This window comes from Engystomops pustulosus, chromosome 8 (assembly GCF_040894005.1).
Source record: "Engystomops pustulosus chromosome 8, aEngPut4.maternal, whole genome shotgun sequence".
Lineage (NCBI taxonomy): Eukaryota > Metazoa > Chordata > Amphibia > Anura > Leptodactylidae > Engystomops > Engystomops pustulosus.
Window position 1 is genome coordinate 90,230,237 of NC_092418.1, and position 13,010 is coordinate 90,243,246.

Here is a 13,010-nt window from a genome sequence, read left to right on the forward strand (position 1 = left end):
CAACCGGCCTCCGAGTAGCCAGGTGGAAATCTTGGTGACCTCAACCTCCAGTTAGTTTTACGTTAACGTTTAGTAATGTGCACAGAAAGTTACCTGCTGTTTATTATGCAGAAAGTCACTGATTTCTGCTTGACCTTCACTTCCATAGACTGCTAATAGTCGCAGCACATTTATTTGCAGGGGTTGCCGAGCGATGAAGGAGGTAAATTAACACCATTTATACTGTTTCAGAATATTTTTGGAGTCAATTATGCACATTCCTATAGACTTATGAGCGTGAAATATGGTGTCTAATATTCATAAGATTGCAATGAATATTTTTATCTGGCTTTCTGAACACAAGTGAGTGTTTTGTACAGCATGGAGCTAAATTCTAATGCGTGCTCATCAAAGAAAATGATTATGGCGTGCGACGAACACACCCATTTCTAACTGGGATGGGGAGCGATTGGAAATTACTCTTTTTCATTTTTAACTCTGTATATGCAGGTATAGTGTAAAGAGAATTCACGTTTTTATAGCTGTTTGCAATACGTTTATACTGGTTGGTTTTCACGGTTTTGTTGTTGTCGTACTAAGTAATGGAATTTTCAAGAAACCTTATACGTGTTCTATCCAGATGACTGTTGTCCAACTGTCGAATTAGAAAAAATGGACATAATAGATGGGGCTACAATTCTAAGAGGAACCTCACTATCATCCCAAAAAAAAGAGTTGCCCTCTAAGAGAAACTTAAGCCATCCATGAATTACAAGCATGGACATTAACCAAAAATAATTTGCTACTCATGGCTTCTTTGGGCAAAAGCAGCCAAACCTTGTAGACCAGAAAGAATAAGGTGGTAGTAAAATTGTGGGTGGATGGGCAAGGATTTGTAGGGATCCATAATCCTGCATGAAAACCAAGAAAGAAAGATGGTGAGATGAGCATAAAACTTTGATTTTGCTAGAGTCATTAGGGGTGTAGAGGATGTGTTGTTTATGTCTGAATGGTCCATCTATCTCAGTGATGGCGAACCTTTTGGGGACTGAGTGCCGAAATTACAAGCAAAAGTCACATATTTTTAACATAGTGCCAAATGCCAATTTAAAGTAACTAAAGTAACTCACAGGTTTCAATGTATTGGCATCCTGAGGACACCAATACAGTATAAAGAAAGAGAAATTCTGATTATTATTGTAGTTTCCCTCTAAGGTTCCTTAATAGGATGAATCACAGGTCTGGAGAAGGGTCTACAATGATAATCTAGCTCTGTCAGCACCTCCTGCACTTCTAGTCACTTTAAAACAGTGCTGAAAGAGGCACGTACTGGTCTGCCTGTGACTGCAAGAGAAGGTATTGAGTCCTAAATGGTGACCTGGGTAATGGCCTGGGTGCCCACAGAAAGGGCTCCGAGTGCCACCTCTGGCACCCGTGCCATAGGTTCACCACCACTTATCAATCTGATGATACCAACAGAAGGAAAATTTAGATAGCATACCCTTCAGAGTTCCATCAGATGAGGAGGGTGCCCACAACTGGATAAACTTGGTAATGGCCCAAATGTAATCCTAAAACTATTAAAAGGACTTCAGACCAAAATATAGTGGAACTCCACAAAGTGTTTTATTCATCCTGCAGCAACATTTTGACTACAAAGTAGGCTATGTCAATTGCTTGTGGTCGAAACGTTGCTGTGTGGTAATTTAACCTCTTCATCTAGTCATTTTGCTAGTTATAAAATGATACCTTTACTTAGAAAACCAACATTGGGAGAGAAAAGAACTGGACCGCACGTCCACACATTATACAGTGATCTATTGCCGTTAGGCTACATTTACAAAACAACCCGAGGTTCTCAGTGACATTCTGATCAAATTGTATAAGCCCATTAACCACTTCCCAGTGACCTTGTTGTAGTGGGTCCCTACGCTATTGGGTGCAGCATCAGATGGCGTCCACCTCCGCTGCAACACAGCATCATCAGGGACCAAGATCAATTGTCCCCCCGCACCCAAACTGACATTCATAGACCCCATGACTCTGGGACCCGGGTCCCCACCAGAACCACACCACAGAAGCACCAGATGTCATGCAATATTGCACCATGTAAACTGGACTTAAATGCTCACCATGTATGAACAGGTCTTGAAAACTGACTGTTCCATGTTATCTTTATTTTGAAAAAAATCATATTACATATATTGTTTTATTTTTTCCATTAGGATAGTTAGAAGATTAGATGTTAAGTTTGAATAATGGACCTGTTATTTATGCCTTTCCCCCCTTATTTATGCAGGTATTGGAAGCCAAAGTCAATGAAGTCAAGATCAACGAAGCTCGAGAACATTATCGGCCTGTGGCTTCAAGGGCCTCACTTCTGTACTTCATAATGAATGACTTGAAGAAAATTAGTCCCATGTATCAGTTTTCCCTAAAGGTACATATGTAAAGAGATTATTTATTTCTTCCATACCTCTTCCTTATCCTGTATATGTTTACACAATAAGGTTTCAGGGTCAGGTGATCAGAATATTGTGGTTGTTAGGTTTCCACATGAATAAAGGCATGAATAATTAGTAGATGACAGAGCTGGAAGCGGCTTCTGTGATGTAGTCAGGAGCCCCTGAGGCTCATTTGCATAAGATTGTTTGTTTTTTCCAAACTAAAATATTAGAAGCAAAAAGAAGAATGGGTCCTGTATGTAACGGTGTTTGGTTTGGAAGCACTGTATCCATGTGGTGGATTTCCTTTAAAGGGGATGTGTGGCTAAAAGTATTGCTGATCTGTTATAGGTGATCGGTCATTAATATTAGATTAGCGAGAGTCCAACAGCTGATCTGTGGTCTCCTGGATGTTAGATCCTCACCAATCTTAATGACCGATTCTGTGTATATGTTTAATACTTTTAGCTCAAAAAATGTCCTAAACTTAAGCAAAAGACACAAGGGGTTCACCAACAATGGGAGAGCTACGAATATCTTATAGCATATGGAGAATAAATGTGAAATGACATAGTTACCAACAATAAAAAATAAAATTTTGTTTAATAATTGCTGCTTGGAAATCTACCACCAGGATGAAGGATTATAAACCAAGCAGATTAGCGTACTGATGCGTGTCATCTCTGGCAGAGTCTGGTCTTTTTTAGCTTCTAATGTCCTGTTTTTTCTTTTAAAATCATGCAAATTAGCCCAATGGGTCTACAGGCTCCATAGATGTTTTTGAAGGTGCATTAGAATAATTTTTAATCTTTTTTTTCTTAAAAACAAGGGAATAATAAGCTTAAAGGACTTGTACTTAGGGACCGACTGCTAATATTCAACTACAGACATATAAAGCTCTATGTACAGATGGGAAATATTGTGTCAATTTTTTTAAACTGTGCCTCATGTTTATATTCATGACAAGTGACCAGAGACATCATCGCAGGTCCTTTAACCTTCTAAGAATACCAAAATGTACACCATGTATGTGATTACATGAAATGCCAGCAGCCTCCATGGAGGATGGAGAGGAGTAGAAGTTCATGGAGGCTCTTGTGGTCAGATACATGCATGGGGTTCAGTTATTATTAAGAGGCGAAGGACCTGAGATGATGTAACTCTGGTGACATGACATGAACTGAGACCAGTAAGGAGGCAGAAAGCATGAGGAGTATTAGATGGGAGTGCCCGGCTGAGCAGGACACGCCCCCTCTGATTCCAGGAAATATAAGATAAAAGGTGATTTAAGTTGATGTAAGCGATACAATTTTTAGCTAAAAGGAGGGTGTCAGTCAGTTATTAGGGCTCTATAGGAACCTGTCACTGGCTGTATATGTGCAAATGTGGTGACAGGTTCCCTTTAAAGGTTTAATAACTGGTCAAAATTCACAGTAGTTTTATTTTTCTGGGTTCACTGTTCATCAGAAGAGCCTAGTGTTGTCGCTGGAGAGTTAATTGTAGAGCCATTAAGAGTTTTCTTGCTCTGGTCTTCACTGTTAATTGACATAATCTGAATTAATTTCTCATGTGCAGGCTTTTAATATCGTGTTTCACAAGGCTGTGCAGCAAGCAGAACCATCTGATGATGTCCGATTGAGAGTGAATAACCTCATTGACTGTGTGACATACTCCACATTTATATACATCAGCAGAGGACTGTTTGAAAGAGATAAAATAACCTTCACGGCCCAGTTAGCATTCCAGGTATGGTACATGGCAGTAGAACTCTACTAGGTGCGTTTTGCAACGCTACAGACTAAGGGGCTTTAGTGTATTGAATTATGGCAGACTATAGGTGAATAATACCACACAAGGTTAGCAAACAAATATTATTTAACCCCTTAAGGACGGAGGGTTTTCCGGCTCATTTCTCGCTCTCCAACTTCAAAAATCCATAACTTTTTCATTTTTACGTGTACAGACCTGTGTGAGGGCTTATTTTGTGCGTAACAAATTTTACTTTCCCGTAATGTTATTTATTTTAACATGCCGTGTACTGCGAAGCTGAAAAAAAATTCCAAATGTGGAAAAATTGAAAAAAAACAGCACGTGCGTCACGTTCTTGTGGGCTCAGTTTTTACGACTTTCACTCTTCGCTCCAAATAACACGCCTACTTTATTCTTTGGTTCGGTGCGATCGCGGTGATACCAAATTTATATAGGTTTTATTGTGTTTTAATACATTTTCAAAAATTAAACGAATGTGTACAAAAAAGAAAAAAAATTTTTTGCCATCTTCTGACGCTAATAACTTTTTCATACTTTGGCGCACGGAGATGTGTGAGGGGTCATTTTTTGCGAAATGAGGCGACGTTTTCATTGCTATCATTTTGAGGTCTGTGCGACATTTTGATCATTTTTTATTTCATTTTTTATGTTATGTAAAAAGGTGTAAAAGTCGCATTTCGGACATTTGGGCGCCATTTCCCGCCTCGGAGGTCACCGCCGGCCGTAACCGTTTTTATATTTTGATAGATCGGGCATTTTGGGACGCGGCGATACCTAATATGTCTGTGATTTTTACTGTTTGTTATGTTTTATATCCGTTCTAGGGAAAGGGGGGTGATTTGAACTTTTAATATTTTATTAATTTTTTTTATTTTTTAAACTTTTTTTTTTCTTTTTTTTTTCACTATCTTTTAGACCATCTAGGGTACATTAACCCTAGATGGTCAGATCGCTCCTACCATATACTGCAATACTACAGTATTGCAATATATGGCGTTTTTGCAGGTCTTACATTACAATGAGCCACTGGCTCATTGTAACGAACCTGCATAAACCATGTAGCCTCGTGTCAAGAGAAGACCCGAGGCTACCATGGTAACCGATCGCCGCCCCCCGATGACGTTCGGGGGCGTGGCGATCGAAAAAAAGATGGCGGCGCCCACGCGCCGCCGTCTTTTAAACGCCGCCCGCGACTTTGCGGGCGGCGTTTAGAGGGTTAATAGCCGCGATCGGTGCAAGCACCGACCGCGGTTATTAGCGGTGGGGGTTTTGTGCAAAATGCAAAAACCCCCACCTCTGTATGAAGAGGACTCAGCCCGTGAGCCCTCTTCATACTTCCCTTATACCTCTGCGCCGTAGAGCTACGGCGCAGAGCGTTAAGGAGTTAAGAAGCTAACAAAGCTAAACTTTTCTTTTCTTTCTTTTTTTCTTAATTGTTCAATTTACTTCAAAACATAAAAAATTTGAATGCCCGCTTAACCAAATATTTATTATTTGCACATACAAAACAGGCAGTTCCCAGGTTTTGTACAAAGATAGCGGAAAAGGAACACAACTGCGCTCATAGGGTGATATTGTTTGGTTCAGGGTATCTGACGTGGTTAGACAGTCGCTTACCTTGATCAGTTGTGCTTCAACATAAGGCACAACTCTCGTATTGGCATATAGGGGCAGATTTATCAAGTGTCTGAAAGTCAGAATCTTTCCAGTTGCCCATGGCAACCAATCACAGCTCCCCTTTAAAATATTCATGAGCACTGGTAAAATGAAAGCTGAGCTGTGATTGGTTGCCATGGGCAACTGGAAAGATTCTGACTTTCAGACACTTAATAAATCTGCCCCATAGGGTTTTGGTCGAGGTGCAGCCGGCATCTTAGGGTTTTCCAGGCACGAGGTGCTAGGTCGGCTGGAGTCAGAGTATAGGTACAGTGAAGTCAAGAGTGGAAGGCGCACATATGTGCATCTTCCGCTCTTGACTTCACTGTGCCAGGTTTTGTACAAGATAAGTTCTGTAGGTGTGTTCTTAAGTTGAATTTGTATGTAAGTCAGAACTGTATATTTTATAATTGTAATTACAGCCAAAAATTTGTTGGTCTCTGTGACAATTGGACTATAAAACTTTTGGCTTGTCATAATAACCAGGATCATTGTACAATAGTCTGGGACTAAAGTACAATAAATTGCCAACATTCAGATAGCCGTTTGTAACTAGGGGTCGTGGGTAAATCGGGTGTTCTTAAGTCGGGGACCAACTGTGCTAATCTCAGCCCTCATTAATTTGGGTAAACCCAATACGAAAGTTTGTTTTTTTAACGTTTTAAGTATGGGGTAGATGTCGGGAAAGATACAAATCAGAAAGATCACAATCGGCAGCAGCTTTTTCCTAGCGACTCTAAATTCACAGCTTGGCCAAGTGGCTTGGCTGTTAGTCAAATCCATTTAGGGGGGAATTTATCTGGAATTTCTGGACATTTTAGCATCAAAAAGTTTCCAAAAAATTGCAATAGGGGGATTTGCAATTTTTTTGTTTAAAAAAAAAATTACAAAGACCTTTTCCGGCCACTATAAAATAGTAGCTTCAACACAGAACCACTGCTAGTGCAAAGCCATGTAAATCCAGATTTATAGCAATTACAAAAAAATAATCAAATAGTCACTCCACTCCCGGCTTAATGTATGTGTTGCTGCTGTTTTTTTTAACTCATTCTGCGATTGTTTTTGCAATTATTAGACACTGACACTGCTGAGAGATTTATTAAAGGGCTAACGCCACTTTAACAGATCTGGTGGCCCGCGGAGCTCCAAAGGCAAACATAGAACCGTTGCAAGGAGACGCCTGATGATAAATAAACCATATAGATTCTATCAATAAGGGTTTTTTAATCTGTTGCCTACAATTACCATAAATTACATGTTTTTTTTAAATTTTATTTATGCCAGCAATAGATCTTTTTTTGTTTTATTAAATTAAACCCTAAGGGAAAGTATTAAATAGACATCTGACTTGACTTAGTAAAATTGGTGTCATTTGGTTTGTTCTATTGAAGTGTAACGGTGAGTAATGCCAGTTACAGTCTAAGTGAAATGCAGATGTCAAGTTAAACAATACCAAAAAGTGTTTTCCATCTCATGTGAAATTAGATGTCCAAACTGTTCTTTGTATTCAATTTTAAACGTCAAGAAAATGGACAGGAGCCATTGCTGGCCCATAGGTCTTTCAAGTCACGTGTTATGCTCTTAATTAATAAGCAAGCTCGTATAATATAGTGAACTCTTTATTACCAGTTCCCAGGTCCAGTTTTCTTAAATGTCAGGCATAGAACATTAGTCAACCTAAATGTTGCAGAACCATGCATTAATGTCAGCCACAAAACTATTGGACTATTCTGGTGTGGGCTCCCCATCTCCAAAGTGGTGGAGGCCCTAAGGGACAATATCAACAGCAGGTTCCTGGTTGCTGCTTGTTTCTGGTGGGGCCTCCCCATCTCCAAAGTGGTGGAGGCCCTGGGGCACGTGCCTCAGGAGCCCTCCCTATAATCTAGCCATTACAGTGAGAGTCAGAGCATTTTAAATAGAGAATATATTACACTCTTACATTTCATCATTGCTGACAGCTCCACAGCTGAGACATTGTAAACCTTTTGCCTGGCCTTCCGCTGATGCCTTATCTGATCCAATAAAGTAGAAAAGAGGTTGGCTTTAATGTATACAAGTCATTTCTGACATGAACTTGTGACAGCCTTTGCACTTTGCATTCTAGTTATTGAATTGCACTTTTTTTTTTTACCTTTTCCCAGCTTTTGATAATGAATAAAGAAATTTCTATTCAGGAACTTGACTTCTTACTTCGTTTTAACATTGAACACATTTATAATAGCCCATTGGACTTTCTTTCAAATTCAGCTTGGAGTGCTATTAAGGTAAGTTTTCTTAAATTGGGTCCAGTACACTTTCCCAATTTTCAAAAAAATAAAATCTAAGCTTCTTCAGAAGGCAAGGTAATGGCTACATTGCAGAGTTATATAGTATGTTTCCAAAGAAAGGTGGATGTATAGGAAGTGCACAAAGGAGACTGTTGAGGACTAGAAATCCATTAAGGTACAGGTATTTCTATGAAGCCTCATGCACATGACTGTGTGCGCAAACAGGGTCAGGTCTGAAGCCCGTTTCAGACAGGTGGAGATTGAGGAGGTGAGTGCTGCTTACTACATAGGAGATAAGCAGGCACACCGCATTATGCAGTAGGACCCGCTCTATAGTTTGTAGCAGTGTAGTGGAATGTCAGAGGAGTCCATGTCCCACAAGCAGATGGTGGTCCACCAAAATGTTTTTGAATATGGAATTCCATTTATTGCGCAGATAAGTAAAATTTCAGCAAAGATTGCCAAACACAGTGTCAACAATTGCCTATAATGCCAAATAGCTGTGATCCACTCTATAGGGATGTGCAATTTGCTACACTATCCAATAACCAAATAAAAAGGTATGTCAATACATCCCACCCTAAATGGAAGCCAGAAGAATACACCTTTGGCCTTCATAAAGTCAGTGTTTGCCCAAGAGCTAGACAATGTTACCCAAACACAGTAACACTGGTATGCCTACAGACATTGAACACAAGGGTTTATCAGGCATCGTACAACTTTTTTCAGGCTTACAATTTAGATTAGTGAGATATAGAGTACAAAGATTAAATTTTTGTTAATCCACTGCTACACAGACAATGAGCTTCATGGATGAATTTCGAGGACTAGATAGAGACATTGAAGGATCTCCAAAAAGATGGAAAAGAGTAATTGAATCTGAATGCCCTGAGAGAGAACGTCTACCACAAGAATGGAAAAATAAGAGTTCCCTCCAGAAAATGATAATAATGCGGGCACTGAGACCTGACCGGATGACTTATGCTATCAGGTATACTAACAAAGACAGCTTTATATTCCTTAATCATAATAAAGATTGTAAACCTTTAATAAAGCAAAGTTATTTTGGTATTTTCGTTGAAGAGTTGGTCATAAATAGGTGAAAATGTTGTGAGGAACCAAAAATCAGCATTGAATTTGGCATTTGAATTCGGCCGCTGCTGTGCTATTGGCTCCTAGGTCCTCTTATCAGTAGCAGACTATAATATGTGCTGTTCTAGTGGCAACCCAGGTCACAAGGTCTCTAGGTGGTCCATGTCCATTCACCCCCCCCCCTCAAGTTCCATACTGCATTGTAGTAATAATAAAGATATGGACCTCTCATAATGCATTCTCCTACATGTGTTTTGGTTCTCGACATGCAAGTATACAAGAGTCCTTCTAGGACAAGCAGAACTGAAAGTGGACCAAAGGGACCCCCCATCGAAGAAGATTGGTATCATATGTTGTTAGTAAATATTAAACCATATAAAAATTGTATAGGGCCTTTGATGGTACCCGTCTTTATATAAGCAAGACATTTGAACATTGCAGTTGGTTGTGCGGACCTGAACCTGTACTTCAGCCAGAAGTTTGGGTTTGGGTTTGACAAACTCCCAGTGACACTCACAGTCGTGTCGGCCCCAATTGAAGAATTGGAGGATATGTTCTTTGGGGGCTGAGAAATACCATTCAAACTACCATTTAATAGGTAAAATCTATAATTCGTAATCGTACAAAATACAAGCCAAGTAACTACCAATGTGTGGTCCCACGCTGTGACACAGCTCTACAGTTTCAGTAAAAGAAACACGATTAAAATCGTATTGCTCCAAAACCACTGACATTGTGAAACCCATGCAAAGTGTTTAGGGCAAGTAATGTTTACCTATAGCTGTGATGGCGAACCTATGGCACTGGTGCCAGAGGTGGCACTCAGAGCCCTTTCTGTGGGCACCCAGGCCTTCATGCCAACAGATAGTTTGGCAGACAGGACTCGAAGCTTTATCCTGTGGTCCAAGACAGCCGAGGACGTGCCAAGCTCAGTGCCATTTTAAAGCAATATCCTTGGCTGCCAGGACTACAGGAGGAGCAAGAAGGTGTAGATAGAGATGGATTGTCATTGGGGCTCCTGCTCTGGGTCCCCTGATTCTGTCTCTTCAGGGGACCCTAGAGGGAAGCTACAATCCAAATTTCTCCATCATCTTTCTATTGTATTGGTGCCCTCAGGATGCCAATACGATTGAAACCTGTGATACAGTAGGAATCATGAAGCTACTGCTTAAACTGTCATGTTGGCACTTTGTGACATGTAAATGGGTATTGGTTGTAGTTTGGGCACTCTGTCTCCTAAAGGTTTGCCATCACTGACATATAGGCTTCATGGCTTGCCTTCTTCCTCAATACAATACATAGTATAATACATTCCAGAATATTATTTTTTAATCATTCAGAAACTTTGTTGAGGAGAAACTTGGATCTATGTATGTGGAACGACGTAAAACAGACTTTGCCAAATCCTTCCAGGAGAGTGGACCAGCCACCGCTATTGTCTTCATCTTGTCTCCAGGAGTTGATCCACTGAAAGACGTAGAGACATTGGGTAGGAGCAATCAAGTCTTTATTCTAACATGTTTGTATTGATATAGCTTTATATAAAACACAGCTGAGTGGTACAAGTATTACATCCCTGTGTGATAATGATTTAATAGGTACATTATCAGGAGGCTGTATTAAACTAGAATATTGTAGGTTGATCTCTTTCATCAAAAAAACTTGGAAACAAACAACCACTTACTATGACCACATCACCCATGTGAACTGCTAATCACTAATCGTAGCACAAAGTCAATGATCTTATCTCATAATACATTAGGCTGATGTGTATTTTGCCATGTTCTGATCCTGGTCATTGTTCTGGTGTTGATTGTCTTTATTTTTTGATGTAAGATCTTTATCACATATCAAGTTTAATTTTTAGCAATTATACTCTAATAATTATTGCTATTATAATATTTAGACAAATTTTTTTTTATTAAAAAAAAAATTATAGAAGCTTCTGCTCTATTAGATCAATCTAATTAATGTACAATGGTCCTCAGTCTGTGTCTTTTTTAGCTCCTGTGAAACTCATAGTATTGTTATCATTGATTTTAGTGTATAAACAATACACAGTATTTACTAAGGGCCCGAATCGCGTTTTTACGTTGGGTTACCCGAATTTTACCGTTTTGCGCCAAACTGCACTGGATTTTTGAGGCACGTGATCGGATTGTGGTGCATCGGCGCCGGCATGCACGCAAAGGAAATGGGGTGTGGCCTTCGGAAAACCCGTCGGATTCGGAGTAAACGCTGTATTTTAAAAAAAAAATGTGTCGCATGACACGCACTTACCTGCACCCAGCCTAGCTTGGTGAACTTCAGTGCACTCCGACGGACTTCAGCGCAGCAGCGACACCTGGTGGACATTGGGGGAACTACCTTAGTGAATCGCTGGGAGACACGAATCAGCGTCGGAGAACCCGCCGCTGGATCGCGAATGGACCGGGTAAGTAAATCTGCCCCAGTATGTATTGTGAAGAACTCTGTCCTTATGGTTGTCCCTATCCACCCCATTTGACCACAATGAGGTCCAAGACTCTCTTCTGTATATTAAACCTTCTCCATATCTACATCAAAGCCCAAATAATGATCCTTTGACCCTCGATACTTAAGTATAATCATATTATTCTAGCAACTAATTGTGATGTCACATTATGCCGCTAGTGCTGCAAAGTCTCCTCTAATGGGTGTCCCCAGTGGCATGATGACAAAGAATATCAATAACACCAAAGGTGTGGGGTGTGCTAAAAATGGGTCTCCTGATGACAGGTTCCCTTTAAGAAAATACTTGCATATGATACAGAGATCAAAAAAGTTTTTTTAAGAAGTTATAAAACTGTACTAAATAATATCACTTTATAACCATTACAGCATGGTAGATACAGCTTAGCAGGGTAAAACCTTTATACGGGAAAAATACTCATTAATACAGATCTGTATCAGAAATACACAGCTCCGTCTATTATAAATCTATGGGGAATTTACAAAATTCTGGACTAAAACCCACAATGATAATAAAAGGTGGACATTCACATTACGTAAAGTACACTGTACTGTATATCCCTGCATCCTGGTCTTAAGAGATAAAATACTCAGTCTAGTAGCAAGGATTCAGTATTGTTCTTGTTTATTTTTTTGTTTTACTTTACATTATGTAGTTTACTGCATGTCTTCATGTCATGGTTAATTCTGTTTGCCATTCTGCTATCAATTCTGCTAAATGTGCTTCCCCCATTTCTTTCCCCAATTGATGTGGCGGCCATTATTGCCTACTCCGTACAGGTGACAGGCTTGGATTTACCATTGACGCAGGAAAACTTCACAATATCTCTCTGGGTCAAGGGCAGGAAGTTATAGCAGAAATAGCAATGGAAAAGGCATCAAAGGAAGGCCATTGGGTTATACTTCAAGTAAGCCGATTCAGTGTGTTATAGAAGTCTTCATTGCCGAGCTATGAAACGGCACTTTTACAAAAATAATCTGCGCCTCTATCAGATGCTTTTGTGGAGTGAAATTGGGTGTATGTCTAAATATGTTTTCTTGAATGACTCTTTCTGGTTATTTCGTTCTGATTGAAAAGAAGATTTTTTTTTTCTCTTTTTGGTAGGATTGGTTCTATATTGTGCTCTGGTGTCCCTTCCAAATTGAGAAATTTAAACAGCAGTGACAGATTGAAGTTACAAACACTTTCACTATTTCTGGAAGGAAAATGAATATAAGATTGCGATTACCATTGTAGACGCATTAGAAACATATACACCAAATGAATTGTGTCAAACAAATCTTACTACAGCATTGTATGGGATTTATCACC

The 13,010-nt window shown here is 39.7% G+C and overlaps 1 protein-coding gene across 3 annotated transcripts in view; it reads left to right on the forward strand.

The window, feature by feature from the left end:
* The window catches only part of LOC140075597 (dynein axonemal heavy chain 11-like), a 222,770-nt gene that overhangs the window by 171,376 nt on the left and 38,384 nt on the right, over window positions 1-13,010 (forward strand). For all 3 annotated transcript variants that reach the window (XM_072121698.1, XM_072121699.1, XM_072121700.1), the window contains 6 exons: window positions 2,279-2,419; window positions 3,999-4,169; window positions 7,991-8,113; window positions 8,914-9,107; window positions 10,549-10,697; window positions 12,479-12,606. In XM_072121698.1, the coding sequence (XP_071977799.1) occupies window positions 2,279-2,419; window positions 3,999-4,169; window positions 7,991-8,113; window positions 8,914-9,107; window positions 10,549-10,697; window positions 12,479-12,606 (906 nt within the window). The remainder of the gene's footprint in view (window positions 1-2,278; window positions 2,420-3,998; window positions 4,170-7,990; window positions 8,114-8,913; window positions 9,108-10,548; window positions 10,698-12,478; window positions 12,607-13,010) is intronic.